The sequence below is a fragment of the Amblyomma americanum genome, chromosome 6 (genome assembly GCF_052857255.1).
Source record: "Amblyomma americanum isolate KBUSLIRL-KWMA chromosome 6, ASM5285725v1, whole genome shotgun sequence".
NCBI classification, from domain to species: domain Eukaryota; kingdom Metazoa; phylum Arthropoda; class Arachnida; order Ixodida; family Ixodidae; genus Amblyomma; species Amblyomma americanum.
In genome coordinates, this window is record NC_135502.1 from 48451923 (window position 1) to 48477752 (window position 25830).

The following is a 25830-nucleotide window of genomic DNA, read 5'->3' on the forward strand; positions in this document are numbered from 1 at the left end:
TTTCACAGTGTATTCCTACCAAGATATGGTTGTAGCAAGAAGTGAATTTTGTCAATGCATTTCAAGTTGTTCTGCCACTATGGCTGGTTTCACATAGAACTGCACAGAAATATTTACATAATCTTTATTCAATAATATCCGTTCCTACCACTATAACTCACCTCCTTAATCGGAGAAGATGGAGCAACTCTACAGGATGCAAGCAAACAGCATTGATCACGCTGTCGCAAATGTCTCCCCAGGAGGTGGTGGTGGTGGCGGCGTCTGTCTCTCTGCACTGGTACTTGTTTCAGTAGAAGCTGCAGCAGTAGCCTGCTCTGGCTTCGGCTCCGGCTTTTGCTTGACAAACGTCTTGATCATCGGCTCCTTGGGAGGCTGCCACTCCGGGATGATCTTCGAATGCACCCTCCATGTGCCGTAAATATCAGAAATGTGCTTCTCAAAAACCACATACTCCAGAACGTCCTTGATCATTGCTTCGCTCCCGTGCATCAACCGACCAAAGCGGTCATACACTGCCAGTGTCTGCAAGGCAAACAAGTTTTTCACAATGACCTTTCTCTTCGCTACGCCCGCTACAGATATAACTTTTTGGTCAATGATAAACACAGGTAAGGATACTTTAGCAGTGATAACTTCATCCTAAATACTGCATCTACTAGCCCAGCAGCAAGATTTACTAACCCACTGCATTTCCTGAAACGGCAAGCTCAGCTGCTCCATTTATCTGCACCCGCCATGATGGCGTAGTGGCTCTGGCATTTGGCTGCTGAGCCAAAGGTCATGGGACCAAACCGTGACTGCACCAGCTGCATGTCGATGGAGGCAAAATATAAAAATGCCCATGTGCTGTGCGATGTTGATGCACATTAAAGGCCCCCTACATTATGTCATCTCTCCTACCGCACATGCAACTTTTTGGACACTAAACCCCACATATCTATCTTGCTCTCATCAAGCAGGGATTACATGGGAGCCAAAAAAGAAAAGGTTACAGTGCCTCTTGAAAAAGAGATGTATGAGTTTCAATGCAGTGTGTGCTTTTGCTACCAAACATTTCACTTTTAACGAGAGGATTTAACTAGGGTGGCTCATTGCAGTGGTCATGTCTAGTGCACTGACCAAGCTTTTGTGGAGCCCCTCGCTTTCTACGATTTTGCTAGAACCAACGTGTTTTTGTGGAAAATTATATATCAGGAGCAGCATTATCTTTTTTGATGTTATTTTTGCTCTGGTCACCAGTAGGAACAACAGCGATAGAAATCAGATCATTTTAATCACCTGATTTCTAATGAAAGCTGAAACCCTGAAACTGAAAAAGTTCTGCCGATGCCCTGACATGCTTGCTCCCTCCCCCCACGCGTTCAAGAAGCTAGTTTGTAAAGTACGGCAGCTCTGGTAACGTATTCAACCCTTCCAAGGGGAGAGTTGTGACACCAGAGCCTTTCAAAAGCAATATTAATAGTAATAGCAAAAAAAGGTTTGTAGCGAAAGCTATAGTGGCCACGAACTCGCAGTTTCGCCATGCTCGCTTTGCCACCGTGGTCGCACCGCACCACGTGACCAACCATGCGATTGGTCACATGACCAACCACGTGACAACAACTAGCCAGACAACCAGACTAACCTTGACTTGCAATCAAGATTAACCAAGGGTATCCAAGCTATGGCTTAGCTTTCGCTACGTATATCCTGGCATAGCCGAGCTAAGCCACTGCCAATAATTTTTAATTTTAGTTTCGGGGAGCACCCATCATCCACTCAGGGGTCTTCCTCCTGTTGCGGTATCGGGCCTTCCAAGAATGAAAGTGAGTGCAGGGAGGCACCTGTCTCTTGTAGAGCTGTCCCCACTTGTGGGCACGGTCTAGAGGAGCTGTGGGATATTGCAACACAGCATCACCACAAAGGTCATTCAACTGCTGTGGGGGCATCGTGTCAAACAAGTGCCATTCTTCAAGAGAGGAGGATATCAGGCTTTACCTGATGCTGAATTGCAACAGGCACCTTCAATTTTAATAAACATACATTTGGAGTATGCGAGGTATGCTGCGGAACTAAATTAATATATTTATTTGATGTCTATTGTGATGCCTGCAGACTATTGCAGGTTCAGTGTTCTCACTTCGCAGATTTTTAAATCTTAGATTAGGGGCCCTAAGCATAGGTAAGGCCCCCTCGGAGCAGTTGCCCACCTGTTGGCTGTGGAACCGCATGGTGATCTGGGCAAACTGGTTCTCCTTGCTGAGCATGTCGACACATCGCACGTGCACGGCCCTCGGAGGTTCCAGGCTGCGCACAAACTGCCACCGCAGCGTCTTGCGCTCAATGTTCTCCATCATAATCTGCACAGGAATGACGCGGTTGCATGAGAGAGGAGGTGTGCTGTCCTCGCTACTTTACAGTTCCTCAGTGTTAGAGGCATGCACTGAGGACTGAAGTTTGCCAGTATATCGACAGATTACCACGTTGCAACAACAGAGATGCTATTTTTACTGAAAACCGAGCTTTTATAACCCGGAAAAGGTCATGAAACGAAACAAAGGCATCTCCACAAATGGCCGTTTTCGCAAGCAAACTGTGGTGTGTCTCTTGAAAGAGTTTTTTGGGGGCGGATCCTAATAATAATTGTGGAGTCTTTTTTTTTTTTTTTCAGTCTTGAAGTCGCAGTAGTTTGAATAGATTGGCGGGAAAATATGTAAATCCAATTTTAAATTTTGGTGCTGGACAAACATCAACATAGTAAGTAATAGCCAATCAATTTGTTCACCAAGAACAAAAGTTGAATGGAGTTGTCCTCGATGTGCATTTAAATTTAGTGAGACATCACAGTGGCGACCCACCATGGTTCCAGTCAAGTGGTATCAACAACAGTAGAAAAAATGGTGGAACATGTATATATTGTCACCGAGAAACGGTTCACGTACGTAGGGCTGGTTTACTTGTACGTGCAAAACGCTGTTGGAATGCGCAAGGCAGCTCGAGAGATGAAGACGAGGAGGCATCATGCCCCGAGATGGCTCAAGGCTTGCCAACTGCCAGGTAACACAGTTTAGCCGCGATACTGCACCACTATAGGAGTCAGTAGTGTGGCAATATGTACACAAACAACACTAAGCATACTTAGGTTCTTACAGGCTCTTTGCTGCAAACAAAAATAATTGCTGAGTGTTCTTCATTCTTCAAGGCAATTCAGAAACATGAATGATGAAAAAATTGCTATAGTACTAAACCTGCAAGAACCTGTGTACACTTTACAAACTTCATTCATGTCAACATTAGAAATACAATACAATGCGATGAATGCACTGTGAGACAAAAAAAAAAGGGAGCAAGGATGTACGCAAGGTAAGAGTTACTCACAGGGTAGCAATGCTCAGTCACCAGATCGTGAAGCCTGTCTTCATCTCGACTGCAAAAAAGAACATCACACGAACCTGAACACAGCCTGGCTTTGCAAACACTCATAAACCAGAAATCAGTATTGCAGCACACGAGCAGCAGTAGAATGATGCGACACAGTCCTCTTCACTACTGCATCTCGCATCCAGTGCCAACTGCACTTTTGCCTATCGTAATGCATGCAACCAGTCGGGGCTTGGCAGTGTTTTTTACACAAAAAGGACCATAGAAATGCATGCAAGTATGAAAGCATAAATAACATGAAGTTTTTAAAATGACTGAACAGGTTGAAAGGAAAACCATCCAGTTTTACACCTGAATTTTCATACCAGTTCTCCTTTCATAACAAGATGTGCAGCACATAGTGCAAGTTGTGAACTATGTGGAAACAAACGGCACACACAACTTGTCAATCCCAGCAAAGTGTTGCTGATTCTGTAACTTGATGCCCATTATATAGGAGAGGCAACTGACAAAGTCAGTACTTGTCGCTGCTTTCTTGACTTGGCAAATTTCATAAGAGCTGGATGGAGGTCGGGTAACTGCTTTATCTATGAAAGAAGTAAAGTTTCTGCTATGTCCACCTCCTCCTTGTCATGCTCTGCTGAATACTGCCAAACAACTCACTGCGAGCTTTATCTCTAGTGGAATTGATTTCCTTATTTCAGCCACTTCTCTGCATTAAAAATGTACCGTGCCTGCAGATGGCGTCATCACGAGGCACCTCCCCACCCAACACCGTATTGCACGGAGAAGCCTGAAACCCATCATGGCTCTGATCAGCAATTATGTCGCCATTTCAAATGCTACCGCAGAAAAAAAAAGGCATGCTTTACCACAAGGTTCACAAATTCGAACTGTTGAAGCTCATTAAATCTTACATTTCCTGTTTCCCTTTCATTCCCTTTAATCAGCCACATGCACTCGACATCAATGGCAGAACTTGCTTCAGGGTCTCTGCAATACTACTGCAAGCAAATCCAAAAGCTAAAAAAAAAAATGCCCCCACAGCATACTCAGCAAGTGCCTTGTGAGCTTCCACGTAGATTTCCTGGGCAGTGTCGGCAAACTCGACCAGGTCAAATTCGTCTTCGAAAGCGCGGATCTTACGCAGGTTCATATACGACTTGCCACGCATCTCAAGGCGGCGCATGCGCTGGACGGCTCCTGCCTTGGTCAGGAGACTCACTTTCCCGTCGCCCTCAGGTGGCAAGTACGGTTCAAAGACACCCCCTGCGTTCAACAAAAAAACTGTGAATCAGCTGCCAACAGTTGCATAACCTATAGTTGGGATAATTCAAGTCTGCAGTGAAGCTCCACCCACATTCATGACCACCAAATGCAACTCCTCTGTGACAAAAAGCAGACCGTTGTTAAAGCTTTTCTTGTTACCTAAACAAGAAGCTAATCACGAGATGAAATTATAAGCTCAAGAATTTTGATGCCTCTGGCTAGACTGATGCAGGCGAATCTAAGAAAGCTAATTTTGTTCACTGCTGTAATTGGTCAGCAGAGTAACACACAACGCTGCAGGCCATGGCTAGTGCAGGCAACTGCTGTTTTATTAAGCTGCATCCTCCTATAAGACTGCAAATACATTTTCAACTAGGGGTGTGTGAATATTGAAATTTTCGAATATGAATGAAGAAATGTCTTTCAATATCGAACAACTGTTCAGAATTAAATGAATGTCAGGCAAGGATGAAGTGTTAATGCTGTCCGTAACTTTTTTTTTTTAAATAGTGCATGGTTTGTGCAACCAAAATTAAACAAAACTAGACTGACTGAGCATCAAACAAAAGAAAAAATGCGAAGTGCACAGAAATTTAAACTGCTTGATTAGACAGCATAATAGTATGCAATCTGATGTGGTCATGCAAAATCAGTGACAGAATTAAATGCATCAATGGACACACGGGTGGATACACGACTGCACTGCAGAGCTAGGAGGAGGTCGAGCTGCTGTGGCAAAGCAGATGACTATCCCCATGCAGGAAGTTCAGCCGTGACATCACGCTAGCAGTGAATGGCAGCACCGGGCTCTCAGAAAAATAGTTCCGGAAACCATCACTATGCACACACCATCGGCCCACGAATTTTTTCGGTTTAAAAAATTAATAGTAGCTTGCCGGCTCCGTTCCAAGGACCCATACTTAGTGCGAATGCCCAAATGCATTCGTTCTACACACTGACCACATCTACCAGCAATCTTCAAGCCCATTTCCTAGTCCTTTTAACTGAACCTGTAGCAAACACGTACATCCACTGTAAAATAAGAAAAGGAGAAGTAAACTGGGGAGAGTTCGAGTGCGCTACATTAGGCCCGATTGATTTTTTTAATTTTGTGACCTTTAAGTTGATATTTAGGCGTACTGATGCACCAATTTTTACTTATTATTTTAGGATATAATTTTTGAGGCCAGGGCACCTACCACGTGACCCGCTATTCTATTCAGTACTAGCCTTTTGTTGTGGGAGATAATGAGTAAGACATGGGTGTTGTTTTAGCAAAACTGTTACGCTACTAAAATGTGAATATTGCGTACTGTCAAAGATTGATGTGCAACAAGATATCGGGAATTATTTCATGTTTCTGTCCCCGCGCTTTATTACTACATGAAATTGTGAAAGCATTAACGCTATTGTGGCAACAGAGGAGTGAATATATGCATCAAGTGCTCACCCACTGGAGACTCCTGAATATGACACTAAAACTCCACTCTTTTTACCACAACCTTAAATCGCTCTAGAGTCTCTTGAGGAAGCAGCGCCGAAGTGAATTCGACCAAGTCCTTGCTAGCAGTTTAATTGCCTTCCGCAGAGTTTAATGGCGTGTAAAAGGCACTTGAAAGCTTAAGACCATAGAAATTTACGATTTGGCAACCTACACTGATCTACAGTGACAAGACAGCTAAATGTACTGAAAAGAACTTCTTCAGCTGCTGCTTGGACTAGCTTCTATGGTCTACTTTGGGAAGCTTTCTTCTTTTTGAGAAAACGAAAAATCCACAGTTCTTTGCTTAGCGCAGCTGTCAGAGTACATTGGCTCCGGTCATGTGAAGGCACCTGTCTCACAAAACCAGCAGAGAAGCAGCGAAACACTCTGTGACGACACAAACAGAGAAGCAGCGAAACACTCTGTGACGACACAAACAGGGGTACTTTTGTGCACACACCTTGCACTGCGCCAACACAGCCGGAGTGCAACTCCCAGGGTGCATCGCGGTGGTAGTGTATCAGAACTGCTTGTGAAATCGATCTATTGGTAGTTTCATATGAGGGCCAGAAGTGTCTTGTCTATCCCGTTTAGAGTAACCAAAGTTATGCTCATAGGGTCACATTCAGCAAATTGTAACTCAGAAACTACAAAAATATTTCAACATATAAAGTTTTATTTCTCAAAATTAGAGAAAAATGGAAGATGGCCTTTTGTTTAGAATTAGTTCTCAAATTATGACACCTTAAGCGATTTACCTGTGATAGTGTTTTTGAATATGCAGCATGCTTCCTAAAAAACGAAAATTGCCACAAGCATTGTTAATACAAAGCCCAAACAGACAGCCCAGCTTTCTAGGTTCTTCAGGTGTACATATACTTTAACACATACATCACAGTGCAGTGTTCAAGTTTTTTATTACAAAGGCATCTATCAAGACAAAAATAAATGATTGTGCTCATTTACCATTATAGGAAGTGCAAAGAGTAAAATATATGGACTGCTAACTACAAATGATTCTATTTTGCAGCGGTGGAAATTTTAACTTTCGCAAGATGCGGAAAACAGGCTCATGCATAAGGCCAGCTAAGTAATTCGTGCGAAAAACCGTGGTAATAAGACACAACATTGTAGTTTCCTTCGTAAACATTGTGCTGGATGTCGCATTAAGAGGCAATGTCACGGTGAAATTGAGCGATACACTGACGCCAGCAGCCTGGTCGAAGCACATCACTGCTAGCTGCTGCAAATTCCTGGACGCCTGCTCATACCCACACAAACGGGCAGAGGGGCTTCGCCGAGCGTCTCCATGCTTCTGTCCACTCGTAAGTCAGGATAAACAGTGAAGAAATCGGGTGCTCACCCGAGCAGGCGATGACCATGGGTCGCTCGTTCCAGGGCCGATCGGGGGCTACACCCTCTTCTTTCATCTTTGAGCGCATTTCTTCGGGCGTCATTTGGTCTTTCTGGCGCATCTCCTCGAATTCGGGAAGCTTAATCTTGAGCACCTTGCGTCGCCGCTCTGCCTTATACTTTGGGTTCCAGTGTTTGTTGTTTTTCATCCAGCGTACTTGCTGCACCGCCGGCGAATGCCGGCACAGCCCCTGAACCATCTGATGGCGCGTTCGGAAGAGAAGTAAGAGTTGCAGGCACTGCGGTCACGAGCGTAGTCTTTCAAGCACACATGCGTGTGTGGCAGCTTATGCTTTGTCGTAACTCATGTGGCCACTTTTATGCGCATATTAAACTGTGCGAATTAAGAGCTGTAATAGCGAAATTACAGTGCCACACCATAGCGAAATGAAGAGGCAGCTAGCAGCACCGTGAAGCTTGCAAGAGAAGCAATACACGGAAGCAGGAACTTTATGCGTACGGAAGTAAGAAGAAAAACTGGATTAGGACTCTGTTATGACCAATAAATACATATATGCTTTATAAACTACATTACTTGCAGCCGACGCAGACCTCTGAGACACCGAAACCTCTAGCACAGCTTTACGTTGAAAAATGGCATGTAATAGAAGCTGTAACAAATAATTATCGAACAATTCGCTTGTCTGCAGACATCATGCAACAAAAAATAATTAGAACGCTTACCGAACTCCCAACATTACTTATTGAGAGGCGCAACATGAGGCGACTAATGCGCGCAGCCATTTTGAAAACCTTCAATCGCGAAGAAAAAGAGATTCACACAAAACTTTAGTTACATGAGGTCACTAATCGAGTTAGTGTATTTATTGGGTAATGCAATAAAATGTTTTTGTGACCTATATTTTAAATATATCTAAAAATAAAGCTTTTTTGAAGCACTTAATTTTTCCGGTTTTGTTTTTACCCTCAGGTGTGCAGCAGCGCTCGTCCACACGTCGTATTGGGGTTAGGGCTGCTGAACTTGAGAAACATCCAGTAAGTATTTTCGTTCCTGTATATCAGTTTACTGTGGTTATTGCGGCCGGTTAAAGTATAGGCTTTTTGCTCGCATGTCATTTTAGTGGCAGAAGTGCTCATCGGTAAAGTATGAGAGCAGGCACCGCCGAGTGCTTCGGAAACGTGATTAAGCCTCGTCGCTGTGCGCCGTTGTCAGCCAATTTTCTCGAGGATACCGCTGTTCGAAACGTGCGCCTGGCCTGCCGGTGTCGGCATCAAATATGCGCTCAACCTTCTCGGTGTGGGAAAAGACCGGCCGCGTCGGGCTTCCTTCGTTTCATTCGGAGCTGAAGTCGTGGGTTCTTTATTGCGCAGTGTGGTAGGCCTCGTCGGAAACGTCGGTGTGATTCAACGGTGAGAGCGTGCCCGTTCTCAACGTGTGCGTGTGTGAAGGGCGAACGTTGTATCGCCTCACTCAAAATCGTCGGTGCCTTTTGCTTCCTGTTTCTTTCGACTGTCGTTTCGTGTGTGAATTTTTAGCGGATGCGCGTTGACGTCTGCTCAAGGTAACTTTCTAGCGCGAGCGTTTGATCCAAACCGCCTGCCGGCATTGGCCGGAATGCATACCGGCTGCCGACTGTTCCGTGCCGGTCCGTGTTCTCGAAGCACGGTTCGTGCCCTAATTTGCGTAGGATGTTCGTGTTGCGGAAAATTCGCATATGAGAGCAGTGGTGCACGAGTTATTATTCTGAGCAGCGCTGTCATCTCGTGACCCTCCCCTCCGTTTTTTTTTTCCTCCCCGATGTGGACGCTAGCCTGACGATAAGCTGCCTCGCAGCGACAAGAATGCGCCTCGTTTGGTTTTAAGGCCCTTTTTTTTTTTCCTTGTGCAGTCCTTGCGCTACGAGTGTCGAGCATGTATGGATACTGTTCTGCAGTATTCTAGCAGAAGCGATACGTCCGTGCGGCGACCCCTAATAACCAGTCTCGAAGTTCCCGGTGTTTAGTTTTTTTTTCCTTCGAATCTATTGGAGCGCTTCTCGTTTTTATGTCTTCTTTTTTTCATTTCTTCGGCGCTAGCCGCCAGACGACCTTGGCCTACGATGTCGATTCACGACTGAGGCATCCTCGTGGAGTTTTCTTTTTATTTCTGGATTCCTTTTTTCGGTACACGTTTCGGGGGAGGCCTGTTGCGTTCAGGGTTTGTGCCGTGCTTAGCACGCCCGCAATGTGTTGCTTGACGCAGCTTCCGTTCGGGGTAATTGCGGCCAGCCGGTGGTAGTGGCGCCGGTCACCTCGTGTTCGAACTTGTTTTACGAGGAAGTGCCGTTTGCGCAGGGTCGCGAGCCATGCTTTTGATAGTGCATGCGTGAGCAGCCTGCACTCCACTCCATTCTGTATGTGTGTGTGCGCGCTTTACGTTTTCATCAACAAAGTTTGGATGTTTTCTTTGTGTTAAAGAAGTGGCACGTTTTGTGTTCCTTGTAACGTTGGAAGAATATGTAAAGGCCGTGAAAGGAGCAATGTTACGAGTAGCTGGCAGTGTAAACACGAAATTCAAGTTACTTATACATTCGGCAGTGTTCTGCCAGCAGTTTGGAAGACCACTGAGCTGAAATTTTGCTGGCTCTCACATCTAATTAGCTGCAGAAAATGTCATTTTGCTGCGGGAAGCAATTTTTGGTATTTTCACAACCACTGATCAGCGGGAAAAAGCATTCAAAACAAGAATCATCCAACCATTAAAGACGTGAAATGCTGATGCTTCACGGTCAGAACTGTGATGGATATGAATTCTTTTCTAGAACGTTGTGGGATTCTTGAGAGTTCTGTGCCTGTCTGCAATTCGTTTTTTCCACTGTGCATGATGCGCCCTCTCTTAGACTGCACGCTGCCTAAATATTGTCGAAGAACTTAGGCAGAAAGAAATGCTAAAAATAAACGTTCATTGAGCTGTTCTTGCACAGTTGTCGTTTTCGTTCCTGCTGCCCAAAACGTTCCAGTTTCGAACCGGAATGGCTATAAAGTAGGTGAAAGTTTCATACCGCAGAGGTGTAAAGTCTATTTCTACCCGAAACTACACTATCTAGAGAACATAGCCTTCCAGTGCACAAAGCTGAGACACGGAAATTGTGCTCTTATTCTAGAAGTGTTTTCAGTTTACTGATTTTCAACCTTCCTGTGCATGTTGCTCATGGTGCAGTTAAATTTGCGGATAAGCTCAGGAAGAAATTAGAAGTCTTATTGGTGTCATTGTATCATGAGGTACTCTCACTAATGGCATCCTGTTTCAGGTCTTTTGCATGTTTAAGATGGTTGCTGTGGTAATAAACGAATGTTTTTGCACAAATGCACAGAAGTCATGCATGGATGCAATCGCACTGCGAATTACATGGTGATGACTCTAATTGTAATAATTATTTCTGATTTTGTAAAGTTTTTAGTGGCACTTGCTACTTCCATATTGTTTAATGCAGTAATGAGTAAAAAATTGCATTTCACCACAGAAGAGTGGGTTGCTCATACTAAATTTATTTATATAGTATTCCAAATGCTGAAGACAAAAAAAAAAGACCCAAAGAAGCCTGAATTATCGAATGTTTTGCTGAATAACCAAATTTGTACCTGAATTTGAGGTAAAAAAATTATCAGCCATTATTTACCTCTCCCCCCGTCCCCCTCCTTCAAATTTCAGAAGAAAATGAACCCAGAAAGGGACAGCCCTATTCATATATGAATTCTGTGCGACCACAGGCATGTTGATGTGGCTCCTTCAGGAATTGCAGGAATGCGCCGCGTTGGAAGGATTTATTTGGTTGTGTTAAGACTTCACTGTTTTCGCGTGGTAGTGCCACTCATTTTGTCTGTTTGATTTTTGCAGCTGCTTTTGTATGAGTCAGAAACCCGAAAAGCCGACACTATCAGGTCAACGTATCAAGACCAGGAAAAGAGGTTGGTGTCATAGTGACTACCGATTTGATAAGTTGGCTGTCACATTTTAATGGAGGTGAAATGCTAGAGGCCGGTGTGCTGTGCGATCTCGGTGCACGTTGAAAGAACCAGAGGCGGCCGAAATTATCCGGAGCCTTCCACTAGGGTGTCTCTTATACCTCTGTTACACGGGCATTTTCAACGCTAGTTCAATTAACCGCCAGTTGAGGATTTCAACTGCCGTTGAACTCAACTGGAATCGCCAGCTGTTACACGAGCACTTCGCGTTCAGTTCAGTTAGCACTCTAACCACATGACCTCGCGTCTAGAGCGAAGGGTAAATAAGAAAAAAAGCAGTGTGTGCATTTTTTTTTTGTTGTTGTAAATGATCGTAAAGTATGATTTCTTTACTGCAGTGACAATTCTTTTTGTGTATTTTTTGCTTTGCGGTAGAAATTTGCAGGTGCGAAGCACACTGAGCCAGGACAATTCAGTAAGAGGGCAAGTTTTTCCGACCGTAGGTCGCCATCTTGTCAGTTGGCCGTTTAACTGGGATCTCTGATCTCAGTCGAACTCAGCTGCCGTTTAGATTTCAACGGCAGTTAGCACTGCCGTGTAACACCGCTAACTGCCGTTCAGTTCAACTGAGAGTCAACTGAACTGCCGTTGAAAATGCCCGTGTAACACGGGTATTAGCCCCGAGTTGCTCTGGGACATTAAACCTTATAAACCAGACCACTAAACCAAACTTATTGGCGTGAAGCATTTCTCTCAGTGTGCTGCCTAACGATCCACATGAGTGCCGCATGCTATGATAGTTGAAAATGTCGGTGTCTAGATGGGGTTTTTACTCCACCAGTACGCTTGGCACATGAGAGCCTTAGCTGCTTATGCATCATAAAAGTCGGCACAGCAGCATAAGGTACGCATTTTGTTGTGAACCATTGTAGCAGCAAATGTGGTTCAAAGCAAGAAGTGTGCAAGCGCTCTAGATGTACTTCACGTTGAAGAGATCGGGAAACGGCATTAGAGGAGAAAGTAAAACAGTTTCGTGGTCCTCTCTCCTGTCTTTTACGTTGTTTCTTGTCAAGTGTGCTGCACTTTACACCAACTGGTCTGGATTAGAGTAGTTGGACACAAGGTGCAATGGGTCTGCAGTGTGATTTGCTGATTTATTTGAACTTAAAGGGACACTGAGGAGAACCCTATCAAAATTTTTTTGTTAGCAATATCTGATAGTTCGGCGTTTCATGGCTTTGTTGACGCTTGTCCGGGAGCGAAAGATGCATTTATTTCAAAGAAATTTAGATTCGAAGTTGAAAAATTTTTTCCCGCCGCTCTGATTCAAACTCTAGAACTCTTATGACGACACAGAACAGAGTGACGTGAAACGTGACGTAAACGGAGACTCCGTGATTTCTGGCGGCTAGCGGTGCGGTGCGCAACCTTCCTTTGCAAGCCTCAGAGATTCGTGACATCCATGAAGTAAGGAAAATTCCTCCATGGTGGCGCCTCTTGTCCTAGGAAGTCATCACGCTTGTACTTGCGAGATTGGCCTGTGGCGGCGATACCTGTATTTTGGTTCTTGCTATTTTCTACATTACAAGAGCTTTGTTTTCAGGAAGAGTGGCGTTTTTGTGATCAGGAGCTGGTATTCTATGGATACAAGCCAACTTCAATTTCTCCTCAGTGTCCCTTTAAAGCATGAGGTCATGTAGATACATACCAAGAACAAAACTAATGGAGGTATTCAGAGCCTCTTGATTAGGTTCAAGTGATCACTACTGCGACTTGCTGAAAAAGCACTGTGAACCTAGTCTGGCCTCAATACTTGAGGTTGTTTAGATGTCCACGATGCTGGGTACCGCTTTAATAGGGGCAGCGTTGTGCGCCTGGAGTCTGACGCTTTTGATTTTAAGCAGTCATCCATAACGAATTGCTACAAAATCGGTTTTCTTATAATGAAGAAATAGTTTTCCAAATCTATGTTAATGAGGCGTGTCTTATTTCGCGTTCTAGGTTTAAAAAATTTTGTAACGTGCTCCAGGCCTAATGTCAGTACACTAATGCTACAAGTACACTTTTTACAACTGAACTGATGCCACCACTTCTGCTTTTGCTAATTTGCACAAAGTGCCAGGTATCAGGTATGGAATAGTGGCTGAGGTTAGGTCCCGTTTGAAGCGCTTAGCTGCAGAAATGTTGGATGAAAGTTTTGAACTTGTGGTTTTTGGCTGCTGGAGTATGGATACAAGCCAACTTCAATTTCTCCTCAGTGTCCCTTTAAAGCATGAGGTCATGTAGATACATACCAAGAACAAAACTAATGGAGGTATTCAGAGCCTCTTGATTAGGTTCAAGTGATCACTACTGCGACTTGCTGAAAAAGCACTGTGAACCTAGTCTGGCCTCAATACTTGAGGTTGTTTAGATGTCCACGATGCTGGGTACCGCTTTAATAGGGGCAGCGTTGTGTGCCTGGAGTCTGACGCTTTTGATTTTAAGCAGTCATCCATAACGAATTGCTACAAAATCGGTTTTCTTATAATGAAGAAATAGTTTTCCAAATCTATGTTAATGAGGCGTGTCTTATTTCGCGTTCTAGGTTTAAAAAATTTTGTAACGTGCTCCAGGCCTAATGTCAGTACACTAATGCTACAAGTACACTTTTTACAACTGAACTGATGCCACCACTTCTGCTTTTGCTAATTTGCACAAAGTGCCAGGTATCAGGTATGGAATAGTGGCTGAGGTTAGGTCCCGTTTGAAGCGCTTAGCTGCAGAAATGTTGGATGAAAGTTTTGAACTTGTGGTTTTTGGCTGCTGGAGTTTGGTTACTAGAGTGCAGAAATGTGAACATTGCGTGATTAAGAACTTTAAAAGAAAGCAGTTTGGTTGTTCTCAAATGATAGAACTGCACCCACTTCTTCAAACCATGTAGGCAACCTTTGGGGTACCACCAGAATCATTCTATCACCGGTTTATCAAATAATGTGCTGCTTGAAAGCTAAGGCTTTAGTGCACTGTTTGCTTTTGCAACAAGTTATGCAGCACTTGTTATTGTGACTGCATTTTGAGAGAACTGTTTGGAAGTGTAATTTGTGTAGTATTGTGAGGTTTTTTTTTTGTACAGTTGAAAGTGGCTGACATAGTGTACATGGGCTCATTTAGTGCGGTGCGTTGCTGACTGGCCTTTATTTTCTAGTTGTGTGCACCATGCTTCCTATGTTTGGCCACTGCTGAGCTGCTGGGGTTTTGCCTCTGGCAGCTTGCACTCACACTGGCAGTATTTCTCACATTTGCAGATGAAAAGGAGAAGTACGACCCAGCAGGGTTTCGTGATGCCATCCTGCAGGGTTTTATTGAGGCTGGATCTGACCTAGATGCTGTGCACAAGTATCTGGATGCAGCTGGCTCCAAGTTGGACTACCGCCGCTATGGGGAGGTCATCTTTGACATCCTCCTGGCTGGCGGCATCTTGGGTGAGCAAGCAGCAAGAAGTTCTATTCAGGGTGGAAAAAAAGTGAGGAATGCTTAGGTATCGGTTGATCCGATGACTGCTATCAGCGGCATCTGCCGCACTGGCTTAGTGCTTAGGTGTTGGCTGCTGAGTCAAAAAGACATTGCTGGCCACATTTCGATGGAGATGGTATATAAAAATTCCACTGTGCTGCACGATATTAGTACATGTTATGGCATGTGTTCCCACGATTGCGCAGTACTGGCCATTTTCATAATTTTTGCACGATCACTATAGTCCTTTTGCTTACGATAGAAAAATGAGCTTTAGCTCGATAGATAAAGTTGTTGTCATTTCGACGGTATGTGTTAACCGCAGTAATCGTTCGGGGAAATGGACTGAGAAAAAACAGCACTGCGTAAAACAATACCTTTTTTTTTTTCGACTTCCCTGCTTGCAGGATGCATTTTGGAAAAACTACTGCACTAAAGAGAGTGCTGTTTCTGCAACATGTAAATGAAATGTTACCGTAAAAACCGGAATATAGGTCGAACTTTTTTTTTCAAAAAACCATGGTGAAAAGTCGACCCCCGTCTTATATACCGGTCATTGGCGGAAAAAATACGGAAGTCTTGCAACAATGGGTGGCTGAAGTCAACAGCCACCATCACCATCAGCAGCAGTGCCGCCATTTTGCGTTTCAGTAGATGCAAAGCAGAAGCTAGCGGCAATTTACCGTCGCCTTCAAGAAAAACACGATTGAGTACGAGGAAGCTCACGGGAACCTGGCGGCACAGCGCGAATTTGGAGTATCCGAAAAGAGCATTCAGTACTGGCGGAGGCAGAAGCTGCGTATTACAACTTGCAGCAACCAGAAGAAAACATCATTTTGTGGGCAGACCGTAGTGTATCGAGAATAGGAAGGAAACGTTGCGCTGCGAGCAAGATCGCTGCCTGTGACTGCCGAATGCATCCGCGTGAAAGCGGCAGAGATCGCGCGTGCCTTTAGACTCACGAGGGCGCAATTCAAAGGCTCGCCATCCTGGTTGCGGCGATTCATGAAGAGGCGGGCTTTGCTCTACGGCGCCGTACTTGCCTGTGCCAGAAACAAACACGCGGGCCGATTGGTGCGCGATATTGTTAAAAAATTTGCCGGGTGTACATACAAGAAGCATTTAAATGAAATTAAAAACTGTCACCATTGTGCAACATCTCGAGTCGCATTTGTTTCAAAGTAAGGATGTCTTTCGGTACTTTTCCCATTGAAAAAGATCTTTTCCATTTTTAGAATTGGTTAGTTAGGGGATCGACCTGTATTCCGGTACGACCTATAGTCCGGTTTTTACGGTAATCTTGGTACACTCGGAGCGGGTTTTAGCTCCAGTGGATTGTTTGTTTGTTTATACAAAAAACCTACTGGGGCATTATTGTAGGGGGGGAAACATCATAAAAGTGACAGATGAAATACAGTAATTAAGGCAAGTGATGCAATATACAAAGAAAGCCCATGGACTATGGGAGGAAAAGCAAAAATTAAAAGAACGTTGCAGAAAGACAAATACGCCTGCGACATATGCGGCGAAAATGACATTCAAAATACAGCACTGTTTTAACAACACAAACTAGAACACAATGCACTAGGATAAGAAATATTGCTACACGGATATTAACAGTGATACTAATACAGTAGAATCTCGTTACAACGAACTTCACGGGACCGCCGTATTTAAATCGATATTTTGAAATATCGTAGTACTGAAAAACCATTATTTTCATGTCAGTAATGCATCACAAGAACTAAAATTACGTACCTTTGCAGCAGATTTACGTGTTGGTAAGTAAATAATAAACGATAACGCTGGGCACAGTAACTAAAATTTATTGCTTGAAGAAGTCTGTTTTCTTCTGGCGAGTAGACAAGTGCTGCAGGACGAACGCCTCCACATCCTCGAACTTCCTGTGCACGTCATCGGAGACATCTTTGCAGCGCCCGAGGAATGATCGGATCTTCTCTAGAAAGACTAGGACATCCGAGCCGGAAACAATCTCTTCCTCTTCGTGCGCTGATCCAGTGTCGGCATCGTCTTCGTCGCTACTACATTCTTCTTGCTCACGCACTTGATTCACGATGTCTTCGGTGATGAGCTCCGCGGATGTAGCTGTCGCTATCCACATAATTCGAAAGTCACTGTCCACGCTAGTTGCCCAGCCGCAGACGTTTTCTTGAGGGAGCCAGCTGCGACTCTCGATGTAGTTTTATGATCTTGTTCCGATCTTTGAGCATCGTTGCCATTGTTGACGGTGTAATGTCAAGCTCCCTGCACAAGTCCGCTTGCTTTTTTCCAGCAGCTGCGACAGAATGTCCGCTTTTTCTTTAAGGGGGGACACTGGTCTTAAAGCTATTTTTGTTGTTTTTTGACCAATCTTAATAAAAATGCATAGACTTATTCAAAATTTTATGCTGATTTCAAATATGCATTTATTTTAAGTGTAGGCCAATTAGTTATCAAGATAATTAACAATTAATGCCCATTGTTTGAGGCCCAAATAGCAAAATAATGATTTCATCTAAAATTAATTTTAAGGCATGGTTAGATAGCCAGAATAGTGAATTATGAAATGTTGAGAGCAGATTTTTGATATGTCAATTATTACTCATTTTACAACCTTCTGAATTTCAGTATAAAAAATGTGTGTACCAAGTAATGGTAAATTAACGAAAATAATTATTTTTTTAAGGTAAAATGAAAAAATCTGCTCCCAACATTTCACACAGCATACATTAGGCTTTCCATTGCAACCGAAATTTCAGCTCTATGTGACTTGGTTGCTGAGGTATCAAGGCCTCAAGACTGCTAGCAGTCAACCATATGCATTTTGAGAAAAGCCCCAAAAACAAGCAGGGGACAGTTTAATAAATATTTACAAGTGCAGTAATATATTTACAATAGGAAATGGCTAGTAGCCACCAGGAATGTAGTCCTTTTGATTGCCAGTAGTATCCAGGTGCCGCTTCTTGAGCACTCCTTGAATATTTTCCGCAATGGAATGCTTTCGAGCACACTTTTGCTCTCGGCGCTCATCCTTCTCTCGCATTCTTTTTGCGCTCATAGCATTCGTATTGAGGCCCAGTTCCTGTAATATTGCTGCAGAAGTTCTTTTGCTGCCTGCGTTGAACCGCATTACTGCCTCAGCCACGGCAGCCTCAACAGTAAACAATGATGCGTGGCGCTCTTTCGGTGCCAAGGCCCATATCAAAGAGTGTAGGCTTTCATTACTGTTTTGGGTTTTACCCCTATGGCACCGCTCTAAGAGCTTCCTATTTGACAGTCGCTCATAGACAGGGAGCAATGCTTTAGCAACATGGGGTGGAATGTTGTACCGATGCTTTGGAGCAGATCCGCCTCGGGCAGCTGCCGCATTTTGCTGGCACCAAGAGTCCAGTCCCGATGGGCAGAAGCTATGGTTTGATGCCTCATCAGTAGAGGTAATGTGGTGGTAGGTGGCCATCACAGCCTTCTGCGTAGCCTCTACATCCCCATTATGGAATTTTAAAGCCCAGGCATAATAGGAGCTTAACTTTGTTATGAGGCTGCCTGTCAGTTTGCCTTTTCCTCCAAGGTTTTCGGCACCTTTGTGTTTGGACAACAAAGTCCACAACGCTGTTCCCATACGTTTCTGCACGTGGTTTATGCAGTCTTCTTTTTTTACTTTGATGTATCCATACACATCTGCCTCTTGCACAGCTAGAAAAGCCCGACTATCACCGTCCGAAAGCATTGTGGTATAGCGAAGGCCACACTTCTTCAATGACCGTTCAAAAAGAATAAGGGCTGCCTCAACTTCCATCTCTCCAGCCTTTTTTTCTGAGTTTTTTTGGCATAGGTGCCCAGCCCTCCAGGACTGGTATGATGGGTCACCTTCTTTTGGGCCTCGCTCGCAGCCGGCACAGAAGTTGCACAATACAACATAGTCCAGCACAAGCCCGGTAAACAGTTCGATGACGGTTCCCACACCAATGTGGGATGTGTGGCCGCGTGTCATCCAAGTGCCGTCGTATGATACTGCAATATTGCAGGGGTTCCCAAGGTCCAATTCATTATAAAGTTCTCGAACCGACCGCGCACACTCTTGTGTAACTTCTTCGGCTGCACGAGCTGCTGCAGGTGTCAACTTTTCTTTCACATAGTCTTGCCACGTTTTATTGTGGAGACCGCGGTGCGAAACGTTCAGCGATGAAAAAATGTCATTTAGAGCTGTCTGCTGGTTGCCAGTGCTCTGCATTGCACGAGCAGCGAGCACATTCACCACAAAAGGGTTGATCTTCTGATCGCCACGTACCCGCGGCGAACTCCATGCAGACGATGCGTCTCCACAGCTCGCACATTGAAGAGAAAGTGTAACGGCAAGGCAGTATTCTCACTCATCTTTTACGAAGCTGACGTCATTGCCGCCACACGTTTTACACTTCACAAGTTTCAACAAACTGTTGAGTGATTCCAAACAAACGATCCTGAAGCTTGCCTCGTCGAGCAGACAGTCCAACGCGCTGCCGTCACGTAAACAACACGACTTCCGCTCCATTGCTGGAGTTGAGGCGAGTTCTCGCAGTTTTTGTTTAGTCTTCGTCTTATTTTGGAGCACATCTGAGGGCTCCAGCATCACTGTATCACGGCGGATGCGGGCGCTGCCGCTTACAGCTTCCCGTGCTGCGGAGCGCGTTAGGCCTACCTGCGCGGCCTCGCCGACACGATCGTTCAGCGCAGGAGTTTCATCATTGTCGGGGCGCACAGCAGGGCGTCTCTTGAGGTTATCGACCAGCGACTTCTTCCTTTTCTTGCCGAATTTATGCCTTGAGTGCACCTTGCGCGCTGAACCAGGCATCGCGCGCGTTTCTTGCACTGCACGGTCCGGCACAAAGAGTCGCGTCTCCCCGCGGCTCGGGCGCGTCAAGCAGACGCTGCCAGCCAGCTCCACCAATCGGATGACGACCGGCTGTCACGTGATCCGCGGCAGCCAATAGGATTTTGAATACTACCTTTTCTTTTTTGCTATTTTCCCGGCAACCAATGGGCGAACGGAAGCCGTAGTGGCGGGAAATTGAAGGCGAAAGGCGGCTTTTTCAAATGAGACCAAGATGGCTGCGGTGCCGCGCATGAAACGGGAGCTACGCTTTGCAAAATACTGCTGTTTCGGCGCCGATTTCAGCTCAAATTCGGGCGACAAGGATTATATAAATTGGTATTGTGAGTAAAATACTGACCTTAGAGGCGAGAAATTTAACAGAGAGGTAGATAAATGGCTGCTGATTTCGAAAATAACATTTTCTAAAAACTGATTTTTTCGAGATTTTTCGGCCCGAAAGACCCGTGTCCCCCCTTAAGCGAAAACTGGCGTCGCTTCTTTGTAACGCGGGGGCCAGGAGAACTCATTGTCAGCAAAGCTAATGCACAACACAATCGCGGCGCCGATAACTTTGCAGATCCTAACGTTCGCTGTCGACATGGTGACACTGCGCTGAATAGGCTTAAGACTACTGCGCAGTATGTGACCACATGCTGGATGGATGATAATGGCCTTACCCTTTGTATCGGGCGGCAGCTTGCGCCGCCTAGCCTATATTCATTCAACGCGACACTCGCGTGATGGCGATACCGCTGGGGCTGTATCCGTTGCAACGAGTTCCCCAGCGCATAGCTGATGCTTCGGATGATGATGACAGGCGTCAGCTTCAGGGATTTGGTACGGAACTTCGACGGAACTTCTTAATAACGAAGCGTCTTGCGACGAATGCGAGATTAAATTACATACGTTATTCTGAAATATTCGGTAATTTGAAATTCGTAGTACTGAAAGTTTTTTACATTGAAAGTATAGGCATTTTCGCGGGGATTTAAAAAAAATTCGTAAATCTGAAAATTTCGTTAATCTGATGTTCATAGTAACGAGATTTTACTGTAGTCATTTTAACTTAGTACAATCATATTAACAGGTGGTTTTGCAAAGCATTGTAAAAAGATGTGGGAGGGGAAGCAGCAATTTGTGCAGGCAGACTGTTCCAATCATATATTGTTCGTGGGGAAAAAGCATTTCAATGTGTTAATTCGCTAATTGTACTCTCGCACATTTAGTGGGTGGTCGATGCGGCCGGAAACTCAACTTGGCTCATGTATGTATTTGTCTTTTGGAATACCTGTTTTGCCATTAAGCACATTATAAAAGAGTCAAATATTTTCTCCTTTTTTCAAGTAATGGCCACCCAAACTTGTCGCTTTTTTCGAAATTAAAATTGCCAGAGACAAACCTAGCAGCCCGTTATTGGACACGCTCCAGTTCCTCAATATTCTGTTTTGTATTCGGGTCCCAAGCGGTGCAAGCGTATTCAAGTGCAGGGCATACGTTGGACATGAATAACGTCTCCTTGAGTGGAATTGGCGCATCCCTAAAGTTCCGCCGGAGGAAATTTAATGTACGGCTGGCTTTAGCCAATATATAATTGACGTGTATTCCATGAGAGGTCAGCCGAGAAAAAGACTCCCAAGTACTTATAGTTGAAACAGCAGATATGCCTGAGCTGCCAATTGTTATTTAGAACCGGTTCTCTATGAAGGCAAAGCGTGATTTATTTGGTTTTATATTTGGGACTCAAAACCATAACTGCACTGAGACTTGGTTCACGTAGTGGAGACTGAAATCTCAGTTCCTGATGAGTCTGTGAATGGATACTGGCCTTGGAATAGAATTATGTTGCCCCCCCTTTCTCAGTCCAGTGTTTATAACGGTTGCTGGCCAGGATTATTGCACAGCAGTTGGGATGCAGTTCTTGCCATCATGCATCGGCAAAGCAGTCAGCAACACATTAGCAAGACGGCAGCTGCCATTCCAGGCCTGAATTGAGGCTTTGCATGACCTTGATTTGGTCGCTACTCAACTTGTGCGTCTTGGTTGCTGCAGCACCTGGGGGAACCCTGATAGTGGATGTGGACTCTGCCAAGCCATCGCAGACTGACACGTGCGTCTTTGCGGCGCCGAACAACATGGAGGTCCTGCGTAGCTATGCGCAGCTGATCACCAAGCTGATTCGGCGCTACAAGTACCTGGAGAAGACGCTCGAGGAGGAGTTCAAGAAGGTGCTGATGTTTCTCAAGGGCTTCAGCGCCGAGAACCGCCAAAAGCTGTCCCGGGTGCTGGCAGTGCTCATCGCAGGCGGCCAGGTGTCAGCGTCAGTGCTGCAGAGTGCCCTGCAGGACCACCTGGTCAAGGATGGGCTGGCCCTGCAGTGCCTGCTGGATGTGCTGCAGACTTGGCTGGACGAGCGGGACCCGTCCACCCTGTGGGCCGTGCTGCGCAAGGCAGGCCTCGACTCGCGCCTTATGGTGAGTTGGGAGGCCTATTCCTTCGTAGCTGTTTGTGGTGTGTGTGTGTGTGTGTGTGTGTGCGCGTGCGCGTGCGTGCGTGTGTGTGTGTGTGTGTGTGTGTGTGTGTGTCGGTACAATGGATTCTAGCAAAACCTAGTGTTTGTGTGTGTTTGTGTGTATGTTTGTGTGTAGACCTGCTGCAAGAAATTTATGGGATATTACTTTCACTAAAGAATTTGGAACTCTTTAAGGAAAGATGTGGGTCACAAAAATGTTTTATTCTGTTTTTCTGTTGGCTGCGGGGGGCGGTGAAGCCTACACACAGGTTCTACTGGTTCCCTCTCACATGTAAACATCAAGAGTCTGCCACTGTCATTTCTGCATTTTTTCAGTTGTATCATGTTTGGCCCTAAAAAGCGTAATGTATGAATACAAAGCTTGCACACCAAATTTAAATTCAAAGGATAGAGACTCAAGCTGAAGCTGAGCATCTTAGAACCTGTTAGGCCTTGCAATGCACTGTTAGTGCGTCGGAAAAGAAGTTGGGCTCTTGTAAAACGGAAGAAAGAAGCTGAGACAGCTCTTCCAGTGTAGTAGGGTGCGACATTGATGCGCTAACAATGCTGGTAAATGCCTTGGCGTGTCCTGCTTTTCACAAGTGCCAACTCTATCCTGGAGTTGCCCTGAAAGCACGAGAGACTTTTGTCATCCTTTTTATTCTTCATGCGCCTCTAGGTGTGCGGTGGCAAATGGTAATGGAAATGCGTAGCGAAATTACAGGAATTGAAGCTCGCATGACTGCTTTGCTGCTATTTTTAAGGCAGTGGTATACACACTTGTGCAGTCAGTGCTGGCAATGATCACCTAGTGTGGCTTCGTGTTATCATCAGTCTTATCAAGCCGATGCACCAGAAGACGTTCTGTGCAATCGCAAAGAAGCTGCATTTGACCGCCATGAACACAGCTGCTCAAATCTCAAAGAGGGCCCGAGAGATGGAGGCACAAGTCGGCAGAGCAGACGTCGCTGTTATGTTTGGCGGTGCATGATAAGAGGGACTCCAAATAGCTGCAAATGTGTGGGTACCGTTCTCCTTTGACAGAGGACTGTGCCTAGATTTTGAAGTACAGTAGAACCCCGATATAGTAAAGTGAAACTGCAGTCCGATTTCAGCTCCCATAGATGACAAAATTTTTGTCTGTTAGAGTAAATTAAAAATAAGGGCTGTAGTAAAGAGTGCCTGGCCATGGCGACATAACTCCCACGGAATGATGACAATGCGGCATGCGTGAGGGAGAGATTCGGAGGTGAATGCATGCCAAAAACTACTGAATAGTGCTCTTTGAGATAGCTCCACCATGCTGCTCAGAAGCTGTGAAGAAAAGCCAACTTCAAAGTCTTTCGAGCCCTGAAGCAAAGCGCGCGGCGTACATGGAAAAAAATATCTAGCTGCCATGAACGCAGAGAGGAGGAGGCACGAGTCGCTAAGAAAGGAAAGACTAAAAATGCAGTGAAGAGTAGGGAAGGAAAGAAAAGGTCTAACATTTGCAGCACTGCAGCAGCGTGAAGTCACTCTCATTTTATTTGTAGCCGCATTGTATTTTGCCATGACCAGACTTTTGCTAATTTTCTGCATTCTACAGTTGGTAAGCTACAAAATAAGCTATTATTCATTCCCAACAAAAACTCTATAAAGGCATTTGCACACAAGGTCTGTTTATACCTGTTAGTAGTGTTGAGCAAAAGGTACGTGTGCTACAAGATTGGTGTTCTGAAAAGAAAAAAAACTGCATATGCATGCGAAATTCCGTTCTTGTAGGTAGCTTCTACAAAACAATTTTTCTGAGTACAGTAAAAGCTCGTTAATTCGAACTGACACCCGGGTCCCGACACAGCCCCGGTAATTCCCGGTAATTCGAACAAGTCGGCATCCGCTACGTTAATTCGGACTAGAAGCCACTGGCTGACACCGCTCCTCGTAGACCATAGCGAGTAAAACGCTCTCCAAATTTACCAGAGATGTAAAACAACGGAAAAGGAAAAAAAGCCGAATGCACGAGGCTCACGGAGCCCGAGTTTCGGTGCATGCCGTAGCACATTTTCGCTGTCGGGGCACTCGCTCGCGCCGCTGATGGCTTGGCGCGAGCCGTTCCAGGTTTTCGCTGTGCCACGGTCGCTGAGTAACAATCATTTGGCGTAAACAACGCAGTATGGTGGTTTGGGCAGTGACGGATTTTGTTGCCGCCGCGAGCTACGTGGACAGCAGCGTGGAGTCGTTGGAGCCCTTGAGTGACGCCGATATAATTGAGGTTGTATGCCCCCAGCAGACGTTGCAGGGCGCACGTGCGATGAGAGCAGCCGACAGGGATTAGTCCGACGGCGGCGACAAGACTATGCCACCGCCAAGTGCACGTGAAGTAGCGGCGGCGAGCCGCATCGCGCTCGATGTTGCAGCACGCCACTTCTCTGTCAATGAGAAATCTGGCGTTGTGCAGAAGCTTTGGGCAAGCTGCAGATGATGCTGATTGAGTCTCGGCAGAAGAAACGCAAGCAAATGCACTTAGCCGATTATTTAATTTTGACAACCCTTCCCCATGAATAAACATGTTTTGGAGCATAAACAGTCATATATTCCAGCACTAAAGCTCGCTGCTCATGCAAATGCATTCCAGTACTTGTTTCGGGCGCATAACTGGCCGATTAATTTATTTCATTTGCCATTAGGACCGGATGAATTTAAATCTCAGAATATGTCCGCCACAAACTCATTATCGCCTAGCTTGCGATAACTAGTCTAGATCTGACTGCTTCGGGTTCTACCTGCACGGTGGGGCGCTATAACCGCTCATTCTAGCGTCCATTCGATAATTCGAACATCGCTTAATTTTCCGGTCCCCTTTGAGTTCGAATTAACGAGCTTTTACTGTGGCATTTCTCTGTAATGAGAACGACCAAACGTTGGTGGGTGTTCAATCTGCAAGCTAGCGTTTTCACTCGACTGTTCAAAATCCCGTGTACGACAAACTTGCTGCCAGAATTTTTAAGGAATGGGTTCGGTTACATTGAACAAATTCTGGCAAATCATGGTGTTCATTATAACCGGAATTGAGCGTATAAGAGTGGGAGTGAAGGAAGGTAGCACTTCCCCCCACAAAGTTTACAACAGGCGACTGTTGTGCACTTGTGACAAAATGCTCGGTAGTCCGCACTTGCTTACCACAATGCTCATAACTGGGGTGGCACTCATTTTGATGATACATTAACCATAATAAAGGAAAACGCTTATGCTTTTGTCGCTTTTTGGCTGGGGTAACTCATTCCAGGCATGTGGGTTGAAATACTGTAGCCTGACAAATGGTTTGTCTTTGCAGGAGTTCTTTCCCGTGAGCAAGAGGAGTCCGGAGAATTTCACGGCTACATTTAAAGCACATGATATCTCTCAGCTGCTGGACTACCAGGTACCACTGCTATCATGATTCTGCACGAGAGTTCTTGGCTACGAGAATGTTTAGCAAATTTTTTTTTTAGGTTTTCATCAGTGTTTTGAATTACATAACTTTTGAAATGCATCTGTTTGTGCCAAATTTGCCTTCACACA

The 25830-nt window shown here is 45.1% G+C and overlaps 2 protein-coding genes across 3 annotated transcripts in view; one reads left to right on the forward strand and one right to left on the reverse strand.

Moving 5' to 3' along the window:
- Positions 1-108: 108 nt before the first annotated feature.
- Positions 109-8305, reverse strand: mRpL45 (mitochondrial ribosomal protein L45). The gene is made up of 6 exons (XM_077669363.1): positions 8213-8305; positions 7479-7728; positions 4416-4632; positions 3361-3409; positions 2193-2342; positions 109-525 (listed from the first exon to the last, which is right to left on the reverse strand). The coding sequence occupies exons 1-6, from the start codon at positions 8270-8272 to the stop codon at positions 217-219; spliced, it is 1035 nt and encodes a 344-aa protein (XP_077525489.1). The 5' UTR covers positions 8273-8305; the 3' UTR covers positions 109-216.
- Positions 8306-8457: 152 nt separating this feature from the next.
- kra (basic leucine zipper and W2 domain-containing protein kra) overlaps positions 8458-25830 on the forward strand; it is a 28350-nt gene continuing 10977 nt past the window's right edge. Inside the window, exons 1-5 of one of the 2 annotated variants that reach the window (XM_077669364.1) lie at positions 8458-11000; positions 11067-11437; positions 14722-14898; positions 21831-22252; positions 25604-25690. In XM_077669364.1, the coding sequence (XP_077525490.1) occupies positions 11377-11437; positions 14722-14898; positions 21831-22252; positions 25604-25690 (747 nt within the window). In that variant the 5' untranslated portion in view covers positions 8458-11000; positions 11067-11376. The remainder of the gene's footprint in view (positions 11001-11066; positions 11438-14721; positions 14899-21830; positions 22253-25603; positions 25691-25830) is intronic. The other variant, XM_077669365.1, reaches the window with a different exon arrangement.